At 36.0% G+C, this 27,262-nt stretch overlaps 2 protein-coding genes across 2 annotated transcripts; one reads left to right on the top strand and one right to left on the bottom strand.

Moving 5' to 3' along the window:
- Nucleotides 1-47: 47 nt before the first annotated feature.
- washc4 (WASH complex subunit 4) lies at nt 48-15,767 on the bottom strand. Its single transcript, XM_079858628.1, has 33 exons — nt 15,623-15,767; nt 14,502-14,641; nt 14,357-14,410; nt 14,177-14,242; nt 13,557-13,602; nt 13,276-13,343; nt 13,099-13,181; nt 12,978-13,020; nt 12,798-12,901; nt 12,555-12,675; nt 11,246-11,369; nt 11,031-11,158; nt 10,791-10,951; nt 10,177-10,303; nt 9,763-9,888; nt 7,876-7,983; nt 7,653-7,799; nt 6,938-7,017; nt 6,724-6,829; nt 6,511-6,627; nt 6,075-6,243; nt 5,003-5,157; nt 4,851-4,925; nt 4,661-4,765; nt 3,794-3,928; nt 3,594-3,702; nt 3,427-3,493; nt 2,821-2,907; nt 1,564-1,711; nt 1,375-1,471; nt 1,096-1,292; nt 920-1,016; nt 48-837 (listed from the first exon to the last, which is right to left on the bottom strand). Exons 1-33 carry the CDS (start codon nt 15,681-15,683, stop codon nt 776-778), a joined length of 3,513 nt encoding a protein of 1,170 aa, XP_079714754.1. The 5' UTR covers nt 15,684-15,767; the 3' UTR covers nt 48-775.
- Nucleotides 15,768-16,318: 551 nt separating this feature from the next.
- On the top strand, nt 16,319-27,099 carry slc41a2a (solute carrier family 41 member 2a). Its single transcript, XM_079859825.1, has 11 exons — nt 16,319-16,477; nt 17,416-17,801; nt 17,878-17,985; nt 19,622-19,693; nt 19,772-19,916; nt 22,009-22,155; nt 22,256-22,403; nt 22,525-22,604; nt 22,684-22,815; nt 25,753-25,901; nt 25,972-27,099. The coding sequence occupies exons 2-11, from the start codon at nt 17,424-17,426 to the stop codon at nt 26,131-26,133; spliced, it is 1,521 nt and encodes a 506-aa protein (XP_079715951.1). The 5' UTR covers nt 16,319-16,477; nt 17,416-17,423; the 3' UTR covers nt 26,134-27,099.
- Nucleotides 27,100-27,262: the final 163 nt, after the last annotated feature.

Raw genomic sequence — 27,262 nt, forward strand, 5'->3', positions numbered from 1 at the left:
AACTTCCTCCATCACAGTGCTCAAGGACGTATGTGTTTTTGGACACATTTTAAGCTGCACAAGTTGACTAAACATTTTATATTATAAATGCCACATTTCAAAAGATGATGGAGTTGACGTAAGATTTGGGCATTAGTAAAGTAAATTAGTACTCTTGACAAGAAAAAAGAAAGTCAACATTGAAATACCAAAAATGAAAGGTCTGTCATCATTTACTCACCCTCATGTTGTTCCAAACCTATATGAATTTCCTTTCTTTTGTGGAAAAACCATTTTTGTTCTAATAATGAAAGTAAATGGGGTCCAAAATAACCCTTATTAGTCCCCACTGTCTTTCACTCTATTGACCAAAAAATGTTCCACACAATAAAATACAGATTTTAATTTGACATGAGGTTGAATAATTTTCAGAAATTTCATTATTCATTTTTGAATTTTTGTATTGGTAAATGGTGGTTGTATCATCTAAAAATGCCTAATATTTAAGAGGATGTTAAGATACCTTCATCTACCAATCACATTTCTCAAATTTACATGAGCTTGTCATTATCAAAAACATAATGCTTGCAAAACAGCGGTTGAACGTCATTGTAGGTGCATAAAACAAATATGGTCTAGTTGGTCCAAATCCACAGTCAGTTCCAGTCTAATGAGTGCAGGTGGCGTAACGCCAAAATGAGTTTAAGACGCTGTACAGACTCCAACAGAGTATAGTGGCTGGAGGATCAATGTTTATAACCTCCATGATTTATATCATTCAAGCCGCTTCGTAGTTTCACTTGCCGCTTGGTTCACCCTCAATCGGTGAGGAACCGGGACCCGTTTTGGCAACTTCCTCTGTAAAGAGAGCTTAAATAAGTGTCTATGGCACAAAAAGTCACTACAAGATGTTCTAGAGATCATGGATCCATTAACCAACCTCTGTCCTTCTTCTCCTGGGTCTCCTCGGCTGCTGTTTTATCAGCCCTGAAGAAGATCCGAGCGCTGCTCAGAGAGAAATAAAGCAGCTCGAACTCCTACAAATGGAGAGAAGATGTGAATAAACAAAGCGATTGGCCATCATTGTTGAAGAGCATGAAGATGCGAGTCCCACACCTGCAAATACACGTCCAGTCTCTTCTGGGTCAGGTTCATGGTCTGCAGGAGCTTCTCATCTTGGCTGGTGGACTGAACGTTCTGCTCCTTCACTACTGCGTTCATTTCCTTCACGTACTTTTCCCTCACGGCCTGGAACCAATGGAGGGAGTCAAACTCCTGATACTGGTCTAGAAGCTTCAGGATGTAGGCGACACCTGGAAAACACGGGAAAGGTCCTTGAATATATCGTTCATAGATAAAATACCATTGGTGTTCGTAAGCGTAATGAACACGTACCCATGGCGAAACCATCGTCTGTAAACGCAGCTCCCACTTTGTTCTTTTTGTTTAGTTTTTCTTTGCAGCCGATGGAGTGTTCCACGAAATTGACTGTCTGCGAGGGAGAGGAGAAATGAGCGTCATGCACGTGATGCTGCAGTTTGCAAGAGATCGCCACATCACATTTTCACAGATCTGAAGACCCACCAGAGGAGGAACAATCATGTAGAAGTTCCTCAAGTGCATGTTCTTAACACTGCGAAACTCGGGTGCGAAAACCCCCACCAGCATCTTGAAGTACTCGGTTCCTTCGGCTGAGTTGCTAGTCAGGTCGCTAAGCACACAATCCAGTTGGCTGAAATAAAAAAATATATATATATATATATTCAGTATATATATTTATTGATTATTTTTTAAATTAATAATTTACTAATTATTATTATTGGTATGTTTGAATGATCAGTCATGTTTATGATTGGGGCATTTACAAATCTTTTTAAACTTTTGAAGGGTTTGTGAAGACGATACCGTTATCATCTCTGTGTAAAGTACAAAAACACGAATTTGTGCAAATGGTGACGTCATGCGCGTTACATGTTATAGACATCGCCACCTACTGGCCTGGCATGAATAATACAGTGTTTTTAGTCGTTTTCGCGGATCCGTGTGAACGGGATCGTTTTGACAATGTTGTCGTCTGTACGTGAAACACGCAAAGGAAAAACTTTTTAGTACATTGTTGTTGTGTAAACATACCCTTATTATTTATTAATTCTGTAGAAATTACGTATTTTAATGATTGTTATTATCTGTGTAACCAATAAATATAAAAAAACAATAATAACTAATTGTTTATTGTTAATATTATTGGTGTTTTCATTATTATAATGAATTACTAATTATTTATTATTGTTATTATTAATGTAATTACTTGTCATCATTGTTATATTTCAGTATTTGTAGTATTTATAAATTATTGTTATGTTTATTATTTATTATTAAGTATTTTATATTATTAATAGTATATATGAAAATATATTATTATTCATGTTTTAGTATTTATAGATTAATAATAACTATTAAATACTAAAAACTATTAATAATAATAATTATTATTATTATATAAAATATTTTTATTTTATAAAAATGTTCTTATTGTTATTTTTGGTATGTTTTAATTATTATTAATATTGTTGTTATGTATTATTTTTGTTATGATTTATTAAGTATTATTATTAATAAATTATCACAACTTTATTTATTATTAATGTAGTATTAGTAGTATCATTATCAATATTATTATTAGTAGTAGTACTAGCATTATTATTATTGTTTTAGTATTTTTTAATTGTTATGTTTTATTATTTGTTTATTAATTATTAATTCCATATAATAAGTTCCCATGTTGCGTGAAAGCCAGCACGTGGCAGAGACGCTGATTGAGTGAGTTATGATATACATTACCTGGCGGCCTTCTGCGTCTCTTCAGAAAGACCTTCCTCTTTCACAAGCTCCTCAAAGTTCACAATGTCCTCTAGATCAGGAACAAACCTGGAAGACATCTCAGTGTGAATGCTAGATGAATATTTTATTCTCTTGAGTTTCATGTGAGACGACTTTATCTAGAATTAATCAATTAGTCAATTATTACTATGATCTGAATGTCTCAGTCAAATAACATTTGAGTGTAGTAGTCAAGTGTGCCGCGCATATGTCCTGAAAAATGAAGCCAAAACATTTTGATCGCCCCCTGGTGGCTGGCTCCAATATATGTCATAACCCCCACCCTCTCTATGCATTTGAAAGGGACATGAGCCAAATTTAAACAATCCAATTACACTTCAAATCATTTTTTTCTGAAGATGGTTTCTGTAATTTTAGGTAGTTCTTATCACGCAGACCTATGTTCAAATGTTCGAACCTCACGGTCACTACTGCGCAGACTCGGCATAATCAGCAACGATCGTTTCTGGGACATTTGGGCTTAATTTTTCTACAGTGGAAGGAAGCGGAGACAGGCTGTCCATAGTTTTTTACACTCTATGGTAGTAGTAGAAAGTGATGCTCTACCTAATAGCGCTACTGCAGCAGTGCAGCCCTCCTGACCGAATCATGCGCACATAGCCCATCGCATTGCCTGGAAGAAAGCAGAAGAGAGGGAATGAAAGAAACCTCATGGGATAGTTCACCCATCATTTAGTTCTAGATGCGTTTAAAAACCTTTAGACAAAGTTTACCGATCTGACTGATGAGCTGTCTGTACTGGTCCAGGTAGCTCTGACCATCAGGAGTAAGACCCAACTTCCTGATGCCCCGGTTGAACTTCTCCGCTCGCTCAAAGGGGTACTTCAAACAGCAGACACCAACAGAAGAACACGTCTTCAAAAAATTGATATTGCTACACGAAAAAATGACATGCAAATGGAAACCAACATACTTTTTGGTCGGTCTGATCCTTGGTTTCCCTGAAGAAGCGGATGTCTTTGATGAGTCTGGATTTGATGTGCTCATCATACATGAACTGACTGAAAATGTAGAATTTCTTGCGGAGGAACTGATACGTGAAGTTCACCTGCAGAGATACTTCAGACCATCAATACTAGTGGTCGACCGATATATCAGCCGATATTTAACATGTTTTAAGGCCGATACGTTTTTCTGTTTGGCAGATGTCAGGAACAGACTTTTATTTTGACGGTGTGTGCTGGACTTTTATTTTGACAGCCCTGAGAACACCAGTGCCTGAGAGTTGGAGCTCTCATTTTCTATCGTCATTAGTTTACCGTCTCTGTTAAATAAATAAAGTAAATGGTATATGAAAAAGTAGGGATGTGGCCAAAGCTGAATATCTTATTCGGATAGACACGGACAAAGAACGCATTCTACGGAGCCCCTAAAGGGACAGGCTTGCTGCGGTAGAACGAAGGATCACAAATTTGCGTATTGATAACGGCTTCCTGATGCCCACAAATTATACAATATAATTACCCAAATATATAATTGCGAGAGAATGTAAAAGCAATGAAATTTATTGTAAATTTAAAGTAAAAACAAATTTGTATGAATCTGCGAATTATTTATTTCTGATTTAGTAAAAATGTAAAATAAATCTAAATTTAATTTCAGAAAATGGTGTGCATGCGTTTTTACCATCTTTAAATGAAATAGTTTGAAATCATTTGTATCGGCTTTAAATCAGCCACTTTGCTCTCTAAGATAAAAAAAATCTAATCAATTTCGGTCGACCATTAATCAATATGATGAGATATTTCTGTTCACGTAATACAGACGGATCTCTACATACCGTTGTGTTCATGATACCCGTTCCATGAGTGCGAATGGAGTTGGCAATGTGGCGGATGTTAATGGTATTTAAGTGCTTGTTGTTGCTGGTCCTCTCAATGAAGATCTACACACAATGGAGAGCATGTTTTACACTAACACATCAACTAATGTACATCTGTGGACCGATAACTTCAGAGGTAAAGTCTTGCCTGGTTGTTTAGGTTGTAGAGGTAGCGGGAGACGAACACGTGAATGTTCCTCATGATCTCAAGGACGTCCAGACCCTAGAAGACACCAAAAGTGACGCGAGGCTGAATGCGACATGTCATTTTTGAGCTGATCCGTGGAGTGAGGTACACACCTGTTCCAGAGTCTGGCTGGGGAGATGGGCTTCAGTCATGACCAAACCATAGCGCTGTGTGGCAAGATTCCTCATCTCACTGTACGTGGCCCAGTCATGAAGAGCCACAGTCGTCAAGTTGTAAAATGTCTTGTCTAGATAGTGAGTCACATAGGCTGCAGGGAACAAAGGGACTTGATCATAAAATCTTACACATCTTGCTTAGAAGACAGAGATAAAGCTCAAGGTTATGACATTATAACCAAGGACATTATACCTAAGAGAAAGGCTCTTTTTCACTTTATTTTCATCTATAAAGGTATTGTTTTTAAATCACAAATACATAATACACAAAAAATGTAAATACATTATTAATATATATATATATATATATATATATATATATATATATATATATATATATATACACACACATACACTGTATATATTATAGTATTTATTTAAATATTTATTATAGTATTTATTTAAGAATAACATTGATATTTTCCACTTTACTAAAGCTATTTACTAAGTTAACTAAATTCTATAAAATTATACAAAATTAAATATAAAACAATTCAACCCATGATTAATGTTAAATAAATCTTTTTACTATGAATTATTGTTAAAAATAAATTCTTAAATATGTAAAAATACATTTTGTTAAATAATACATTTTCTGTAAAAAAAAAAAAAAAAGAATTTAATAAGACAAGAAAACAAGAAAAAATTATAATTGGGATTAATCTCATTATTTTCGAAAAGACAGAATAAAACAATAATATCAGTAAACAATAATATTGTTTAAAAAAATATATTAATATTTTAACAAGTTGACTTTGGCAGTGCTTAAAATACATTTTGTAAAAAAAATTCTCTCAAATTTTCCCTGAATTATAGTTATCAGTATTAAAGGTACAGTACTAAAAAAAACACTAGTTTATGACTGTTTTTGATGCGAAAAACCTTGACTAACATTATATAAGTACATTTCAGGGACAAAAGACAAACATGCAGAATATGTTCCCTTTAAAGAACTCATTATATAAAATATATTTAGTGTGACTCATGCATTCAGTCTTTCATTCCCTACCTTTGATGTCGATGAAACGGTTGAAGAAGCGAATGGGCTTGAGAGAGAAAAAGTGTGCCAGATCCTTCATGCCCACTTTGAAAGGATTTCGGTCATCCAGTTTGAGGTGTGTGTGCACAGACAAGCGCAGGTCCTTCTCAATCTCCTTACACAGCTTGTCTAGCAGGTGCTAAAGATCAGAAAAATGACTACTGTAAGAAATTATAGTCTCCCCCAACCCAGATTCCACTCCAAAATAGGTGGCTGATCATGCTCATTCCCTAAAATGGCTTAATTATCATAGATAAGAACAAATTAAACAGTTTTATTGTTTCTGCACCATTTGAGTGGATCGCATCGTGAGTAAATGGCCATCAATTGTAGAATGGGAGCAGGTGAGGGACCTCATTATCTTTTATTACACTACAAAAAAACATGCATCCAGCACTTCGTTTACCTCATTGAGGATTTCCATGATCTCAGTGTCATAACACTCCAGTAGCTGATCACATGACTCCATGTGTTTGGCGTGCAACATGGTGGGCACACAGTCTCTGAGAGCACTGAACATGTACTAGAGAAAATATATACATATTTAAATGCCATGTAAAAAATAATTTCACCAAAAATCTAAGTGAGCATTAAGGATAGATAGTGTTATGCGTTTTACATGAATTCTGGCCGCATCCACAGCGTTTTCATACACGTCATCCAGGTAGATGGGGAAGACAGTTCGATGCCAGTACAGAAAACTGCAGTCGCATTGCACTTTGACTCTGAGGAGAGACGATATCCCATCATGCACTTACAACACAACCACAGATGTCACAGACTCAAAATCAGCTCCTGCTAATCATAACTAGTTGAACAAATTCAAGGCTGACCGTTCTCTTAGTTCACTGATTAAGTCCAGCTTTTTCAACACAAGCTGTAAAGGCAGGAGCTCCTCATCCTTGAAGGTTTTCTGTGCAAAACAAAAAACAAAAACGCAATGAACAAAAAAACAAATTAACATCAAACAAGCAAAATATATATATATAAAAAAAAGCATAAAATAAATAAAGAAACAACGAAAATAAAAAATTAACATAAAAACAAAACAACGAACATCAAAAAAAAAAAAAAAAAAAAGAATAAAACAATGCATAAAACAAAACCAAAAACAACGAACAAACAAACAAAACATAAAAACAAAACAAAAACAACTAACATCAAACAACCCCCCCAAAACAAAACAAAGAAACATAAAACAAATATAAAACAAAAACAAAAAAAAGTAATGAACATCAAACAAACAAAACAAACACAAAACAATGAACATCAAACAAAACAAAGAACATCAAACAAAACAAAGAACATCAAACAAAACAAAACAAAAACAAAAAAATTGAATAATAAAAGATATTTAATAAACAAATTAATAAAATATTTTTATTAATGAGAAAATAAACTCTATGGGCATTTTGAAACATAAAAAAGTTAAATAAACTGGAAGTAACTTTAAGGCTTCAGAACGATATTTATTTTAATAGTTTATATGCAAATGTCACAAATTGGCCATTAATTTGATTCAAAAGCACTCAGTGGATTTATACTCACCATCTGAGTGCCAACACTGAGAGCCAGAGACACTATCAGCCTCCTCTCTTTGGTGCTGGGCCCGTTCAGAGTGTTCTCAGCCAGAACCAGAGCCGACAGCACGTCCAGCCTCTGCTCACTGTACTTCTTATCAGAGATCACTCGTTTCTGAATGAGGACGACAACCAATCATTAGAATGTCTGGTCTACAGAGCTGGTGTATGTGAAACGGTTGTGTTTGTACCTTAGCAGTAGAGATGGAGGCCAGAGCCTGAGACTGCAGCTGTTGCGTGATGTGAGACACAGAATCTGCTACAACCACTGAGCGCCGGTGGAACGTGTGCTCCACAGCCTGTGCTTGACAAACACACACATAAACACTGTGCACTTCACACAACCTAGAAGAATACCATTAGTGTAGCAGATCCGTAATGCACCCTACAATTGCTGTAGAGTACTTGACTTATGGGGGACACTGCCTAGTGAACTAGAACTAGTGCACACAGCCTAAAGAACGCTAGAACACTAGAACTAGTACACACTACATATCACTGCACAGTGGAACTTGCATACTACCTAGTGTACACTTGGCATCTAGGACAGCCTGTACATTACTAATATAGTTTTTTAACTGATTAAAATGTACTAGATTTATAGTGCACACTACTATTAGTGTTTACAATTTTGTGCACACTACAACAATCATACTGGATATGTAGTGAACACTACTACTAATGCGTAAAATAAAATTGTTCTAAATTTGTAGTGCCTATTAGTTTCCAAATGATTGCGTGCACTACAAAATACTAGATTTTTAGTGCACACTATTAGCGTTTAAACTGTGAGTACTACAACTAATGCACTAAATTTGTGCAGACTATTATTAGCATCTCAATTATCGAGCACACTAAAATGTACTAGATTTATAATGCGGACTACTACTAATGTATCAACATTTTTATGTAGGCTAAACTAAGCATACTAATAAGTAGTCAACACTACTATTCATTTCTAAAATTATATACTAGATTTTTAGTGCACATCATTAGTGTCCAAACTTTTGTGCACACTACAAGTAATGTACTAAATTTGTAGTGCACAATATTAGTGTTGAAAAAATGTTGAGCTCTACAAATAATGCGCTAAATTTGCAGTGCGGACTACTATTTTTGTTCTACACTTACAAAACACTAGATTTATAGTGCACACTACTATTAACGTTGACATTTTTGTGAACACTACAACCATCATACTAGATATGTAGTGAACACTAATATTAATGTATAAAATTATGTACTAAATTTGTAGTGCATATCGTTATTAGTTTCCAAATTAGTGTGCACACTACAAGTAATGTACTACAGTGGTAGTACATCAGTGTTTAAACTGAGCACTAGAAATAATGCAATAAATTTGTAGTGCAGACTACTGTTATTGTGCATACTACAATATACTAGATTTATAGTGCACAACATTTTTTCACAGTCAATATATTAGTTACGTAGTGAACACTACCACTACAGATAAAATATTGTCCAAATTGTGTCCCTACCTTATGTCCAAAAACTACAACTAATGTACTACACTAGTAGTGCACAATATTAGTGTTTAAACAATATTAGTAGGGCTGTCAAACGATTAATCGCGATTAATCACATCCAAAATAAAAGTTTGTGTTTACATAATATATGTGTGTGTACGGAGTATAATTATTTTCTATATATAAATACACACATATATTTAAGAAAATGTGTTATTTATATATAAAATATTTATATATAATATAAATTATATATAATATAAATATATATACACAGTATATACATGCAAATATTTCTTAAATATATACATGCATGTGTGTGTATTTATATATAGAAAATAATTATACACCGTACACACACATATATTATGTAAAAACAAACTTTTATTTTGGATGCGATTAATCGCGATTAATCGTTTGACAGCCCTAAATATTAGTGTTAAAAAAGTTACTATTTGTGTAAATTATTGTGCACACTCCATTGAAGAACAGCCGGTATATATTAAAACTGCTCACATATGAAAATAAAATGTTCCTAAAAAATATGTTAAATTATTTGCTGTTAAAAATATTGATGACTCATCAACCCACTTTTAACAACTCCACCAATCGGCACAGGGCCTTCACCGAGGTCTTGGTCATGGGCCGCTGCATGGACATGTACATATTCATAGTGGTCTTGATGATGGTGCTGATGCTGTAAGCGTACAGGATTCCCTGTTGAAACACAGACACATCTGGGTAACACTTTAGTTTAGGGTCCAATTCTTACTATTAACTAGTTGTTTATTAGCATGCATATTGGCTGTTTATTAGTACTTATAAAGCCTTATTCTACATCCCTTAATTCTACCCAATACCTAAACTTAACAACTACCTTACTAACTATTAATAAGCAGTAACTAGGAGTTTATTGAGGCAAAAGTCATAGTTAATAGTGAGAACTCTTTTAACAACATTTTTAATCCCAAAAATAACATACAAGAAGAAAACTTCAATCTCTACCTGCACAAATGTATTACACCTGTTGCTCAAGTCCTCAGACAGTTTTTCTGGTTTCGGTTCTTTTGATAATATCGACTCCATCTTCATCATCCAGGAGGTCACAAATATGTAGTAGGACTGCATGTCTCTGCACACAGGAACATAATCAGTCAATGGGGCTTTCGCACCGGGTAGTTAAAGGAACTTAGTTACAGGAACTAGACACCAGGGCAGTTCCAGAGAACTAAATGTTCCCCTAGGGCCATTTTCCTGATTGCATTCGCACCGATAGTAGGTTGCGCTTGTTGTTGTGACTTATTTTGACGGCGCTGATGTGTACACAGCTTCTTTAAAAATGGTGGGTGCTGGCGTTTCGCGTGCGTACAGCCAATCAGCATACACTTATGTCACTGATAGTTCCTTTATGCTGGGTTAGACACTACTCTGAAGTAGAAGCTAATTTAGTTCCCTCAAAAAGGCATTCCTAAAACTAAAATCATTCCCAGGTACTTCCACCATTAGTTGTAGGGACTATGAAAAGGTTCCTCCGGTTCGAAAGCTAACCCTAAATCTTTATAATGGCATAAAATACACGGACCATGAATGAATTGTTGAGGCTAAATCACAAGTCTTACTTCATTAGCGTCTGTGCCTTTTGCTGCAGGAACGCATCTCTGCTGCTGCGGATGCTCTGGATGCTCTTCTTATCCAGTAGTTTAGCTGCCGCGGGGACTTTGTTTATCAGAAATGTGTCTGGAAACCAGATTATATTAGCTGCTAATGTCACTGCAGGGACCTGGAGGATTAGAGAAGGGAAAGAGTTTTGATAAAGCAGATCTACACATGCATAAATCCCACTAGTTAAGTGTACTCACCTTTTTACACACATCTATCAGGGATTTGTAGATCTTCTTGTCCACTGCCCTAAAGATGTGGAAGTGTAGCACAAAGAGACCACATACGCCCGTATACTTATCCCGCTGGTCAATCTCTGACGGCTCACCTGCAAGTCACATGGCTGTTGTCAGTTGTTTATAGCTAAAACAAAAAGTCTCATTAACGCCGTCTGGAATTCAAAACATATACAAACCAAGCTTTGACTCAATGTTGGCAAAAATGGTTCTGATATTATACGCAAACTCCTCTGCAAAGGCACTGTTTTTAGAGACTGATACACCTTCTTCTGGGTTATCAAACCTCTGCTCCACACAAGCCTGCATGAAAACGGGAAAAAACACTTGTTAACCAACAGCCAATATAGGTATGACGTGAAAACCTGGAAGACTTATTTCGCCAGTGTTTCGCTTGAGATTTTCCTATGGGTTTTTATCAATGGGTTTTTTTTCAATCTATGAGTGAAATAATGTTTTTTGATAAACATAAGTTGACCATACTTGAATGTTTTGTTCTACAACATAAATTACACACACCCATATCGAAATCGCGAATTTTGAAGCTGTAATGTTTTTGGTTTTTTTTAAGCGTAGGTTTCAAATAAGTAACTAGATAAGAGCGTTTGGGGTGTGAGTGTGTGTAATTTACGTTGTTGAAGAAAAAGTTTAAGTATCGAATTAGTCTTCCAGGTTTTGACTTCATCCCTGATCCACGCTATTATTTTATTTATTTAAACTTTAACACATTCACAACACATTTAACATCTGTAAAATGACATTTCAGTGACCAATAATTCAATAGAAACTTTGTGAATGATATATGAAAGATATCATAATTTTTAAAATAAATGTATACATATTAGTGCTATATATATATATATATTTTATTATTATTTTTTTTTATTTTTTTTTGGTGCAGTCAAATTGATTAATCGCATCTAACATAAAAAAGTTTGTTTATATAATACGTGTGTGTGTATATATATATATATATACATATACCTGTACACATATATGTATATGTTTATGTGTGTGTGTGTGTGTGTGTGCATGTACTAAATATATATATATATATATATATATATATATACTGTACTTTTTTATATTATTAAATATTTGTAAAACAATTTTTATATGTACACATATGCACCCAACACATACAATAAGGTGTACTGAGAAAAGTGTACTTATTAATTATAATAATAGTAACATAAATTTAACATAAACAAACACAAACACACACACAAACACAAACACAAACACAAACACACACACACACACACACACACACAAACACACACACACACACACACACAAAAGTGATGTCCGGAGGGGATATTTGTTTTTAATGAACATCAAAATTTAAGAAGTATGTTATATTGGGAAGAACAAAACACTTGGTTATGGTGTTTATCAGACAAAATTACTGGGTAATATTGGCATTAAAGGTGAACTAAAGCTACAGACTTTATTTTACTATGCAAAAATAAACTGAATGGTGTTGACCTGAAAGATCATGCTGTCCAACAGCTGCCCCTCCAGCTTCAGTAAGAGTTTCTCAAAGGGCTTCAGTTTCTCCTCTGGAATGGCAAACTTAGCCGGGTTATGATGGACAGATTTCAATAACCTTCAGAAAACAACACAGAAAAATCTCTTCATCAAGAACCCCAACACATTTCATAAATGCCTTCTTTTTTTAGTCTTCAGTTCATTCACATTAATTCCAACATCTAAATGGTCCCACTCCACCTTTTATACATCTTCCAGTGTTCCCTCAGTGTGGCATGGTTCTCCATGATCTCATCCAGGGTGATGAGGACCACCAGAAGTTCTCCCAGATGTTCATACACTGCCTGATTGTAGACAAAGAGAAACCGTCAATACAAGACGTCACGTATCAGTGAAGAACCACATGAAGATGAAAATTACCTGAAAGTGTACACCTGTGGACTCAATGATTTTTGTTGCACCCCTGAGATATAAAAAAATTATAATTCAGCAACACGGCATTCATGTGACACTACATAAGTAAATATTGTATATTTCTCACTTGCTGCTGTTGTACAAAGCAGCCAGCTGGTGAACCATGTTGACCACCACCTCAAAGCAGCGCGACACAAAGCAAGACAGCTCCTGTTACATAAAAACAGAATATATATATATATATAAATCTATGTGTTTAGGGCTCTTAATTTCTTTTGAATGCAAAAAGATCATGATGTCAAACCTGTAAGAAGGAAATGAAGCGTCCCATCTGAATCTGAGACTCTCCCTCCACCACACTAGTGTCTGACACTGCAATCCAATCAAATGGAGTCATCAAATTCAAATGGCGTCATGCAATACATTTTTATTATTATTAAAAGGTACAGGTTAGTTCAATCAAATTAAAAAAAAAAATTCATATCCACTCAGATATATTGATTATTGAACTAAAATGGGAATAATGTTCAATTTAAAAGATTTGCATGCAAAATGAACTGCAAAAACCAAAACAACAATCGTTACCTCCTTCACCATAATACAACAAGCCATTGTAGAACTTGGTTTCAGCCTAAAAGTAGACAAAAACATTATCAGCTTTGCTAAATTTACATCAGATTAATTGACTTTATAATCATCTTTTCAAAAGATTGGTGCTGGTATTATTTTTCTTAACGTTTTTTTAAATATGTCTCTTATGCTCACCACTGAGGCTGCAATTTAATTGATCAAAAATGCAATATTTTGATATATTATTACAGTTTAAAATAACTGTTTTCTGTTGTAATTTATATGTAATACATATAAATACATTTATATGTAATTTGTCATTTATTACGGTAATGCGAAACTGAATTTTCAGCATCATTGATCATCACATGATCCTTCAGAAATCATTCTAATATGCAGATTTGCTGCTCAAGAAACATTTCTTATTATTTTCAATGCTGAAAGAAGTTGTGCTGCTTAATATTTCTGTGGAAACTTGATATTTTTTCAGGATACATACTGTTCTTTGGACTTTCTATTCAACTGAAAAATACATCTTTTGTTACATTTTCATGTCTTTACTTTTGCTCAATTTAATGCGTCCTTTTTGTATGTTCTTGAACTATTTCCATTTATTACTCCAGTCTCCAACTTACCTCATATTTCAGTTTTTTAACCTCACTGCAAAGAGCTGCGTACACTGTGATGACTTTATTAAGCACCTAGTGGAGAGAGAGAGAGAGAGAGAGAGGCAACAGGTAAACTCATAATACACTAATTTCACTTCAGTATTTGCAGTCCACCAGCTTTTGCAGTTGAAGCAAGAATTAGCACACCTTATTTTCTGTCTTGATGAGTTCCAACAGTGAGGACTGTTCATACGGCAGGAGCTGGTGTGGAAGAGCAAAGACAGTGATCTTAAATAAACGCAATTCAACAAGAAATAATCCCTGATATGAAGATGTAATAATTCCACAACACCTTCAAAGCGATGGGATCCAGAGTGAAGTCCCATACATCTCCGATAGAGTCGTCTAGGGCTTCTTCAATACCCTGGAGCTGAGCGGTATATTCTTCTAAAAACTTCTCATAGTTTTTGACCTGCACTTCTGTGTGTATTTCTGCACAGGAAGGAACCAAATGCAACAGACCAACAGTCACAAAACCAGCAATAAAAGCTACAAATGATTTCCTTCCTTATTTGGGTGAAAGGAAATTCTAAAAAACATGCATTTGTTTAATTAAAAATGTATGTATATATTTATATATACAGTAGTCAACATTTGAAGTGAAAGTTAATCAAAGTTCTCCTAAGATAAGAACGGGTATTGTTCAAAATTCATGTATAACTTTGATGAAATCTCATTATCTGACATTACAATAAGGTGATATCTTGTATAAAAAAATTAAAAAAAAATAAATAAAAAATAGCTATTTTATCCATCTGGGTCTTTAGGTCTGTAAAGTTTGACCTCCCCAGTTATACACTGTAAAAAGTGAATAGTTGGATCAACTTAAAAAAAAAATACTTCAATTGGTAACACCTAAAGAAATTAAGTTTTCTCAACTTAAATTATCATGTTTTATCATGAAAAACGTGATAATTTAAGTTGAGAAAACTTAACTTCTTTAGGTGTTACCAATTGAAGTAATTTATTTTAAGTTGATCCAACTGTTCACTTTTTACAGTGTAGACCAAAATAATTATATTATAGCATGTATTATACTCAGAGTTTTGGCATGTAAATCTAACTTAATCATAACTTAAATTAAATAATATCATGTGAACGAAAAAAATATATATATTCTGAGCACTGAATTCACTGGCTAATTAAATGAATTACATATTTTGGCATTAAAATAAACCAAAACCTCAAATACAATGATGTGAAGACACTTCCAAATGAAAGTGAAAGTCTTTCTTATCAAATGTTTGTGCAATCAATAAAGCCCACACCAGTGTTTCTAATCAGAGTGTTTGAACTTGGCCACTTTCCCTGGTCATCTGACAGCTGGCTAACATTTCTCAGCTAGCTGCAGGATCTATACATATTGTTCAGATTTGTATTCCTAATGTCATCCCGATCAGACGCGTTACTTACTTTGAGATCCATCATCAAAGCGGTCAAACTCCCAATCAGGAGATAATGAATCCACAGCCATCCTGATAGAAACGACACAGACTTCTGTTTTCAGTCAGCTGCCATTAGGTCAGTCTGTTTGGGGGTTTACTGCACAGGAGTCTGGAGTCACATGATTCGCACAGTCAAGAAAATTTCCGGTCTGCGCTTCTGGGTGAAATTCATAATAAAAGCACGTAGAAAAATTGCCAGATGTCTATTTCGCCCAAACATTTACGTTTTGTATTTTTTTTTACATATATTTTAATATTGTAATATTATTAACTTTTAAATTATGCCCTGAAGACCGTTTTTTTGGATAATAATGATGAAAAGTCGTAATTTTGATCAAACAAATACAAGAAAATAAGATCAAATTAAATATTACATTTGTGCAAATGTATAATCTCCGATATATTTAAAAAAAAAAAAAAAAAAAAAAAAACATTAAGAATCAGTGACTTTTGACTTGCAGTTCTCACTCTCTCCTGCGGGTGGCGCTATAAAGCACAACGACAACACAAATGATGGAACAACTTTCTCCTCGTAATTGTACGATAGAGAATTGTACAGATGAATGCATTGTTATATTTACCAGTCTGTTGAACCGCAAACGCCTGAAGGCCACATTCAGTCTGTCCTCGGTTTTCTAATGAGAAATGTGTGCCAAATGAGTTCATGGTCAGTATGAGCTCAGCACAAAGAGATTGACTTCAGTCACACAGTCAGTCTGCTATTAATGTGTATGGAAGGCTGAATGAGAGAAAAAGTAAAAAATGTGCTCGGCAACCACCACATGTTCAACTTGTTGGTTTTAGGGCTTTTTGCTGCTTTAAGGTAAGGTACATTTTTGTAAACATTGAATTGAGGTTATAAGTTTATGATTACTTTCAGTATAGTGATTACCTGAGCACATCTTATTAAATATTAAGCATTTAAATGTTCTGTTTATATATTGGTATGTTAGACCAATATAATCACATGTACTGAATGATAATTCTGTTTGTAAATGTAGATGAGAAATGTGCACTAATCTGTGCTTTTCTCAGTTTAAACTCTAGTGACATTCGCTCTCAAACTTGGCTTCACAAAAGCTGAAGAAACACCTTCACAGCAACGTTAGTTTTTTGTAATTTGATGGTAATATATGGTAATGGTAATTTGGTAATATAACACAAAGTATAGTGTTTTAATATATTTTTAATGTATTTTCAAAAATGACCGTCATTATCACAGTCTGTGGAAAAGGTCCATTATGCCCACACTGTGTCATAGCCACAGAATTGATTTTTCATCTCAAATTGGTGAGTTCGTGGAAAAAAAAAATTTTGTATTGCTTATTTTTGGACAAATAAAAACCTTTAACTTTGAACTTTAAGCTTAACGGTTAAAACTTGATTTACAATTTGAATTCACACAAACGAGACTGTACAATATCAAAAGCTGACTGTAAATATGCTAATAATTGGAGAGCGTGTGAACCCAATGATGTACAACACAAAATAGTGGTATCATCTGCATAAAGATGATACCTAACATTATGAATATTATCACAGATGTTATTTATATATAAAGAAAATAACATGGGTCCTTGAACTGACCCCTGAGTATCTCCTTCAGAGACATGCAAAACAGATAAGGGGTACAACCCTCTAAAAGGTTGATCTAAAATCCATTTATACACATGATTCATTATATCAAATATCTTTACATAATTGACTTCAAACAAACAACTCTTGGTACTTTGAATTCGAACACCTCAATTCTTTTCAAAGGTTGTGTAATGGGATCCATCACTGAAGCAAACAAGAAAGTGTGTGAGCTGGACTCAGCTCACCTGCCATCCATAGAAAATGGGCATCAATTTATACCAGCTACCAGAAGACCTGACATAGAATCAAGCTTCACTCGTATCTGCAGTAAGGAGTTTTCAGAGTCAGATCCTCTGCTTCTTAATGCGGGAACAAAACTGGGACAACATCAGGACAACATCGGGACAACATCGGCTTCCTGGACCATATCGCAGGATGAGCCTCAGAATTTTCATGGCCAGGAGATGCCAAGTGAGTCGATCTGGGCCATGGTGATACAGATTTTGATTCCATTCTTCCTGGCAGGTTTTGGAATGGTGCTGGCGGGGATGTTGCTGGACCTAGTGCAGGTGAGTGTGGGAGATGATCTTGGGTGCATGTTTGGGATTTTTGACTATAAATTGTTGTCTTGTGTTTATAAATTAGCACTGGGACGTTTTCACTACTGTGACCGAGATCTTCATACTTGTCCCACCTTTACTGGGCCTAAAGGGGAACCTGGAGATGACAATGGCATCAAGACTCTCCACCGCTGTAAGATTACTATGTTATCTATATACCTATTAAATCCCACTGGACCAGCATTCATTTTCAGCCTGGTTTATGCTGTTTTTGTGCCAATCTAAAAGCCTGGCTTTTCCCCAGAAAAAGATTTAGGGATGCACAGTATATTGGTACCAATATTGGCTATAGGCAATTATTAGTTGTTGTTTTATATATATATATATATATATATATATATATATATATATATATATATATATATATATATATATATATATATATATATATTAGTGCTGTAAAATCGATTAATCGCGATTAATTACAATTTTTGTTATATATATATATATGTGTGTGTGTGTGTGTGTGTGTATGTATGTATACTGTATGTCTATATATACACAGACATGCATGCACACACATATATAAATAAATGTAATAATATACATACACACATATATTGTATAAACAAAAACTTTTATGTTAGATGCGATTAATCACAATTCATTTCACAGCACTAATAAATATGTGTGTGTATATATATATGATATAATATATACACACATATTATGTAAACAAAAACTTATGTTAGATGCAGTTAATTGCGATTAATCGATTTGACAGCACTATTGATCTGAGTTTTTTGTGTTTTATTTTATATTCATTTTGGCAAAGTAGTATAGAATTCTAATATCGGCCATTTCTCTTAAATGTGAAAATAATTTACTTATTGGTATCAGCCATAATTTTAAAATGGGTGGATCCTTAAAAATATATTCAACTAGAATGGTCTTTCTGATGAAGCTGATCAGTGAATTCTTGGTTAGCCTAGTTAATAAGCCTGGTGGAGACACTCTTACAAAGAATCTCTTTTACATTCTTGGTTAAATGTTCTTATTATTATTTAAAATGTATTAAATGTGTCTTTGCATCTGTAATCCACAATGTGAAAATGTCCAGTTTTAAAAATGATGGTTCCTTATTGGCATCTATATGGTTCCATGAAGAACTTTTAACATCCGTAGACCCTTTCCAGTGCACAAAATGGTTCATCATTGAGGAAAAAGGTTCTTTAGATTTTAAAAATTTTCTTCACACTAAGAAAAAATTGCTTTGCTACAAAAAAACAATAACTTTTAGAACCATTATTTTTAAGAGTGAGGGGAAACCTGGAAATATCTGGGTAATGTAAAAGGGAAAAAATAATGGAAACTAATTAATTAATAACTCAGTTGTTTTAATTATTCATAAATTAATACAATATTTAAAAGCCATTGACTTTTTATAGTAATTATACTCATTTTTATAGTTCTGCTCATCCAAAAAAAAGAAATTTTCTTTCTTCGATGTTGACAGTATTCACGAACGAAAAATCATGGAAATTCATTGATTGAAATATGTGGGAAGTGAGAATCCTGATCTGCCCACTGTCCCATTACACATGATCTACTTTTTCCTCCTTGTTGAAGTCTGATCTGCTGTATTGTATCTGCGTTGTGTTCTTTCCCCTTCATCACATGCTTTTTGTCATGGTGAGGAACTTCATACCATGCTGTGAATAAAAACAGCCCTCAGGGTTATACAGGGTTATATTTAGTTTTGTAATGCTTTATATTGCTTAAAGAAAACAAATAAACATTCATTCAACTCTTCAATATCAATATGGCAGGTGAATGTTGGCAGAATGAACTCTCCAAGCGAGAAGTGGAACCTGATCATCGGAAATCTTGCCCTCAAACAGGTTAATGCTGCTCATTTACTCATTTGATACTTTTGTGGTTCTGTTCTGTTCTTCATTCATCTTAATTGGTCTCTTTAGATACAAGCTACAGTTCTGGGCTTCCTGGCTGCTCTTGTAGCATCGGCTCTTGGATGGATCCTGGAAGAGGAGCTCTTCATGAACCACGTAGCTCTGCTTTGCTGTTGCAGCATGGTGACAGCGTTCACAGCATCTCTGCTGCAGGGTTTGCATCCAAATTTCTGAACAATTTTTATCAACCTAAAATAGACCATTTATAACACAATTAAATGCTTCATGGTCATCAAATACGGAGGACATCATCTTTGTCGGTGCTGATCATGAGGTTATTCTCACTTGAATGGCTTTTGGCTTGTGATCTTGGCCACGCAAACCCATTTTCCACATAGGTCCCGAATATAGACCCAATATCCTCAGGCCACATAGCTCACATTATCAGCATTTAGCATAAATGGATAGAACGGACAGCAGTTCCTTAGTGATGACAAACAAGGTTAAGCACTGAACATTATTTCTGTCATGACAACTCAGGAGATTGGTATGGTAATAGAGATTAGCATGGTAATGGATGTGGCAATGTTAATGTATTTAGTCAGAATAGATCTGCTACACTTCTGCTGCTGCTGCTGCAGAGCAAGTACCAAGACTTGCTACTGCCAATACATTCACAGACATTGCTGTGAGAATGTAAGACATGCTGCTGCTGCACATGTAAAGCTCGGGACACACCAAGCCGACGGTCAGCCTTCGGGCAGTTTTTGTGCGTCGGCCGACTTAAGTTTTCTCAGTGTGTTCTGCACCGTCGGCTGAAATTGGTCCTTGTCAGCTTTTTTTCGGCCAATTTGACATGTTGAAACGGTACAGATAGAAGGCTGTTCTAATGTTACGTCATCTTACCTGAGTGTTCCTTGACGAATATTTCAATATTAACATGATCGGAGTGGAATAAAGAAAGTGTTTAGCAGGATTGATATTCAAAACGGCAAGCACGCACTTATTTGTTTATGGTTTGTGTATCTGCAGCCTGCAGCGTCGGTTTCCCTTTTTGAATGACGAATATAGATGAATATATCTGCAGAAATAGACAGTTGTGTCATTTACACACAGGCGTAGAACGCGCATTCTAGCTGACAGTCGGCAGTAGTTCGCTCGGTGTGTTCAAGTGCCGCTTTTTTTTTCCCCGACGCAGGCGACAACACTGTCGGCTTTCATCAGTGCTAGTTCTTAGGCGTCGGTTTGGTGTGTCCCTACCTTAAAGGGATATTTCACCGCTTGAAAGATGAATGTGTATTTAAATTGGGTAATTTATGTAGTAGAAATGTGAAATAATTTTAGAAGTTGGTGCCTTCTAGACCGAGAAAAGCCAGAAAATGTATTTTTAGCTCATGTGGATGAAAGACAACAACTCCCAGAATGCACTTGCTTCGCTGCCCTACGAGGCCACTCCCAAGCCACGCCTACCGGTTACAGAGGGCAGTGTCGGAAGAAATGATACAACTAGGCTACTAGTTGACTCGAAACTGAAAAGATGCCGTTTTATCGTGAGATCCCCCTATGGGCGGGTTGAAAACTTGCGGAACTAGCGCCTACTACTGGCTGTAGTCTCGAGCCTCTGGCCTAAAACAGCCTCAGATGACGCAAAATTAAGATTTTTTTTTTAAAAGAAGTTTTTTTTCCAGACACACAATACAGAAATCTCTCGTATCAGGGGGACATGAGGGAGGGAAGCACAGTCATACGAAAATACTACCGAGTTTCTACTGATACAAAGCTTAGTGCTAATCGGTGAAGTATCCCTTTAACATACATGAAATAACCCCTAGCAGATCTATACAGGTGGAGCTGGGGAAGGTGCAGGGTTTCTGAAAGAGCGATGTGGACTGCTAACATGCTAACAGCAACACTACCGGTATTTGTTTGAATGTTAAGCCGCAGCTCATTGGCCGCTGATGCAACAACAACCAATCAGCTGTGCTATGTAGATAATGACGTGATCTCTACCAAATGAGTTAAAGACCTATCAGCCTGAACCATCTAGAGTTTCATGCCAGAACTAGGTATTAACCCCCACGCTCTTAAGGTGCAGTCATATTTACCATTGTTCAGGAAATTTTCACATCTTTTTTGTAGGAATCTACCCGTTTGACGTAAGGGCGAATGATTTCCTCACAGATTTTTGCAATGAGTTTCCGAATGAGTTAACTGACCCCAGACTTAGTGTACATAAGAATTTATTTGTAAATTTCATACCACATATATAAATTCTGAATTGATTTGATATATTAACATTTTTCCAGGGATCTTAATGGTTGGTGTGATTTTTGGGTTCAAGAAGGTGGGCGTCAACCCTGACAACATAGCCACGCCCATCGCTGCCAGTTTTGGTGACCTCATCACACTTGGACTGCTCGCCATCATCAGTCAAGGCTTTTTTTACTGCATGGGTGAGAATGAAAGACCAGTTCACTGGACAAAGATTAGTTTACTGAGAGGCTATTTTTACTCTCTTTAACACCCTTTTATTTTGTAACTCTCTGTTTGTAGAACCTTACCCTTATATTACCTACCTGGTGTGTATTGTTTTCCTGTCCCTGACGCCGGTGTGGGCCATTCTTTCACTTCGACACCCTGAAAGCCAAAAACTGCTGTTTTCCAGCTGGGAGCCAATAATAACCGCACTGGTGATCAGCAGGTAAATGTTCCTCACTTAGTACATCAATATAAGTCTAGCATGGACCATTTTGGGATGATGCAACTGTAATTATGTTGGTACAACTAGCTTATCTTTTTGTTTTTTTATTTCATATCTCCAGTCTTGGAGGACTGATTCTGGACCGAACCGTCGCAGAGCCATTGCTTGAGGGAATTGTTCTCTACACTCCTGTTATAAATGGTGGGTCAAACAAAACTCACTTGCTGTGTTCTGATCAACTGTGTCTGTTTTAAATTTCCAATATCAACCTTTCCTTAAGGTGTTGGTGGTAATCTGGTTTCCGTCCAGGCTAGTCGTATAGCCACGTATCTTCATTTTAACTGTCCGCCGGGCGAACTTCCAGACGACTCTAAACGATGTTACTGCCCCTGCCGCAGCTTTTACACCACAGGTAAAGGCCCTGATAAACTCACAGCGAAGTTCTTTTGTATTCTTTACTTTGGGGTAAAACTGTTAGCGAGCATCCTGATGCCATCCACACTGTTTGGAGCGACGTGTAGTGGCAAACAATTTTCTAATACTGAATAACAGACAAACATGTATCAATTGTCTTTAACAATTATTTATTCCCTTGCAAGGAAAGGTCAGCAGTCATACAGTCATACAAAGTGCCTGCAGAGTGTGACAACGAGTGGGGGGTATCCTTCATTCTTTATAGTTGTTCTTCCCCCAAGGTTGTTTTCCCAAGGCTACATCAAGATACATCTTAGCCATAACTAACATATTGTTTAGATTTGATTTGTCTATCATACTTAATCATATTACACCCTTGAATGGAGACTCTCTGTCTCGGTCATACATTCAGTCACATTAACTTTTGTCCGGTCATATACAAGGACATACACATACATATATTAATAAGAATATGTATCGACACCACATTAATCTAATTGCCATCATATTTCTAAGATTCTATGAATATAATTAAGTGCAAACATAATAGAACATTAAATTTCTTCCACGGACGTTTAGATGTTAATACGTGCTGCATGCTTTCCTCTCAATAACAAAAAAAAACAGTAGTTAAGAAAGCATCTGATCATAGCGATGTAGATATATTTTTGCACCAGCTCTGCATTTGGCACTCAATTCCAAGATATAGTTGCAGACCGGAGAACTGCAAAACAGGGCTAAACTCCAAAAGGGGGCGGAGTCCCCACACTCATGGGCTGCATCCGAAATCGCATACTTCCCTACTGAGATGCACCGATTACAATTTTCTGGGCCGATTCCGATTTCCGATTTTTCATTAAGTTTGACCTGCCGATACCGATTTTAGCCGATTCCGATTTCATTTTTTCTAACCACTTTACAGCACACACAAATATTTATTTTATATCTTTTCTGTAATAGAACATTTTACAATTTGCATAGTACATATTTTTTTGAACAGATAAACGCTATAAAATAGAACTATATAAATTACTCCAGGTGTGGGTAATTCAAACATCTAAAGTGCAGTGTTATGGAAGAACCATTTCCTTTTCACATTCAATATCCAATATTTTTTTATATATGTATTTAGCAAACTAAACGTCTGTATGAAAACAGGGAATGGCAATAAAATAATATATAAATAAAAAATAAATAGCCTTGCAGTATAAAGATATTTCTCAAAGCACTCACACACAGGCCTACTGCAATCACTTGTACAAACTGAATAATAAAACAAGTTTAAATGGGTACATTTTCTATAAATATTAGTCTTCGTTTTCTTTTCTGACATAGCCTACTCCAGTTCTTGTTAAAACACGCAAATTCTGTGCATTTTGGGCGCTTTTTTGTGAAACCCTATTTAGGCTATTTTATCCATTAAAAGTGTGCTTTCCCTTTAATTGAGCGTGAGCAGTGCACCAAATAGACTCGGCGCCGAAACACGCGCTTCACTGCTCGCGACGCTCTTGCTTGACGCTCACGCGCTGCTCCTGCTCCCGTTGTGAAAGCACTCATCGATTAACATGCACGCTGAAAAAAAATACGCACTTGCGGTCTGAACGGACGTAATTCACGAGGTTTCCTACATGGGTGTTCCGTGTGCACGTGTGATTCTGATGTTGCGCGATGTTAATAATCATGCGGCGCCCGAGTGCATTTGACCGGCATAAAATCGGCATTTGTCAGACTGACCGGCCGGTCGCCGGTCACGGCCGATCACGTGAAAATCGGCCAATTCCGGTCACCAGCCGATCAATCGGTGCATCCCTAGGCGAAAAACAGTATGTGACAAAAGAAGTATGTCTGAATTCACAGTACTCATAAAAGAGTTGGCAAAAAGTACCCAGATGACCTACTTCTTGCGAGATTCTGAAGTGTGCATACGATGGACACTTTACTATCCCATGAGGCCACGGGAAGCGAAGTAATTGACGCTGATAGGTCACATGATAATGACAACATGGTGAATATAGTACGTCCAGATTACATTCATACTACACACATTCATACTATTTAGAACATACTTTTATAGTGGTCATGAAGTAATTACTTATTCAAAATAAGTATCAAGAGAGTTTGCGATTTCGGACGCAACCTCAGGACCCTCGCATGGTCTAAAGCGCAAGTGCACTTAGGGCGTGTCCGAATCCACTTTTGCTAGTTTAACGATGGAAAAAATGGTCGGAATTTGCAAGCGGAAAAACTGATATCTTCTCTAGCGAGGAAACGGATTTGCTTGTGCGTGAGGATAAAGTGAGTGAGCAGACCATCTATGGGACAACGTGTACACACATTGTGGACCCGCCTATAGGCGCACATTACTAACGCCCTCTTTAAATAACAAAAAAATATTGCGCTATTGACTTTAAACCAGGTTTCAGTTGGTCAATGGCGCAGTCTATTTCAGTTGCCTCAAATAGCAACGTGCCAACAATGCGCCAGAACACACTTCGTTTTCAGACCGGCACGCCCATGGGCGCACAAATGGGCGCAAATGCATTTGCTATTTAAATAACGTGGCGCAGGACGTGAAAAAGTAACTGCGTCGGGCTGAAACTAGCAAAAAACACTGGCGTCCCGCCTGGCACCGCATTGCGCCGGGTGTATGATAGGGCCCATAGACTTTTGCTTACATTTTGAAATAAAAGTTCATATATTAAACACTGTTTCCTGAGCTTTATTTGAATGTATCGCTTTGTTCTAAGTGACGGGGGTGACTCAAGATTCTCAGGTTAGGAGGGGGTGGTGATGCTTGGTGCAACTAAAAAGGTTCTGTTGTCCGATAAGGTCCGGTTTCAGACAGTCGAAGGAGAGGTGAAGGGTAGGGTAGGTGAACTAACCCTTTAAGGTTTCAAAACAAAGACAAACATCACCGTTGCATTGCTTCTTACAGGGCCGAATGGAAGATCAGCACAGTTGCTGCTGATGTTGGCCATCCCAGGTCACCTGATCTTCATCTACACCATTTACCTAATACAAGGCAGCCCGGCTCCACCCACTGCCGTCTTCATTTCCTTCTATTTGGTAGCAGCTTTCACACAGGCAAGTGATGTTAGCGTGTGTCTTATTGAGGAGAGGAGTGGTCTTTGACTCTGAATCTTCTTCCATTCAGGTGTTTCTCCTGCTGGGCACCGCTGATGTGATGGTTCACTGCTTGTGGAAATGCGGAAGGGACCCTGATAGCTTCTCTATCCCGTATCTGACGGCTCTGGCGGATTTGATGGGCACTGCCTTTCTAGCACTGTGTTTTCTTCTACTGTCACTGGTGACATAAATGTTGAAATGACATTGTCATATTTCATTAAACAGGTTAGATCTAACCTATCACCACTATCTGATGTGCTGGTTTACATTTCTCTGCACAGTTGAACATTAGTGAATGACTTTACTTTACTTTACTTTACTCTCCATACATGCAGTTCAATGAATCACACATGCTACCTCATGTGACAAGAGTACTTCTCCAAGTCACATGACCATCTTCACTGAATAAAGAACAGCTGTTTCCATATGTTATTATGTTAAACATATGACTGATTTGCACTTCATTGATCAGTATTTAGAGCAGAATTTTCAATATGGTTCTAATACTTATGAAGAGTTCAGATGCAAAAGCCTCAAAGTGCCATCAGAAATTTTCTTCTAGAATGATCATGTTTATCTAGCTCGTATATTTAAGTTCAGTAATTTCACTTAAATAGCAATGAAAATGACCTATTAATCGTCATTTAAGTGAAACTACTGAACTTAAATATACGAGCTTGATAAAAATGATCATTCAAGAAGAAATTTTCAGATGGCAACTCTTCATATGTTTTATGATTCAGAAATGTGTATTTAGGTACATTGAGATGTGGCAGGCCATTAATTAAATGGTATTGATGTCCAAATATTTGAGTTGGGCAGCCTATACAATTTATTAATGCATGTGTATTTTATTTTTCTATTTATTAGTTATTGGTCAGGATGGATTAAAACAATAATGTCTTGGTGTTGCTAGTTTATTATTTTATTATATTTTGCTGTGAAGGACATAAAACGTATCAATTCACTCATGTAAATGTATCAATGCTAATGTAGATTGATGAAAGGAAGAAAATTACTGTATATAATCTGTATAAATGATTTGTATAAAAATCATTTCAATTATCTGAAAATGCCTGGTTTACCACATAAATGACATTTATAGTTATTTAACATTATTTAATATCCACGGTTCAATAAAATCCTTTTTACTAGTAATTTGTCTTTATATGCGTGATATTATAAAAGGACAATTGTTTTCATTTTTCTGAGAAAACTGTTTTATTTTGTTCAACTCTTTTATTTTAATTTCTTAATAATGTCCATCCAGGCAACTGCATGTAAACAGACTTCTTTATACTGTGAGAAACATTTTATAA

Source organism: Squalius cephalus (assembly GCF_949319135.1).
Source record: "Squalius cephalus genome assembly, chromosome: 23".
Taxonomy (NCBI): domain Eukaryota; kingdom Metazoa; phylum Chordata; class Actinopteri; order Cypriniformes; family Leuciscidae; genus Squalius; species Squalius cephalus.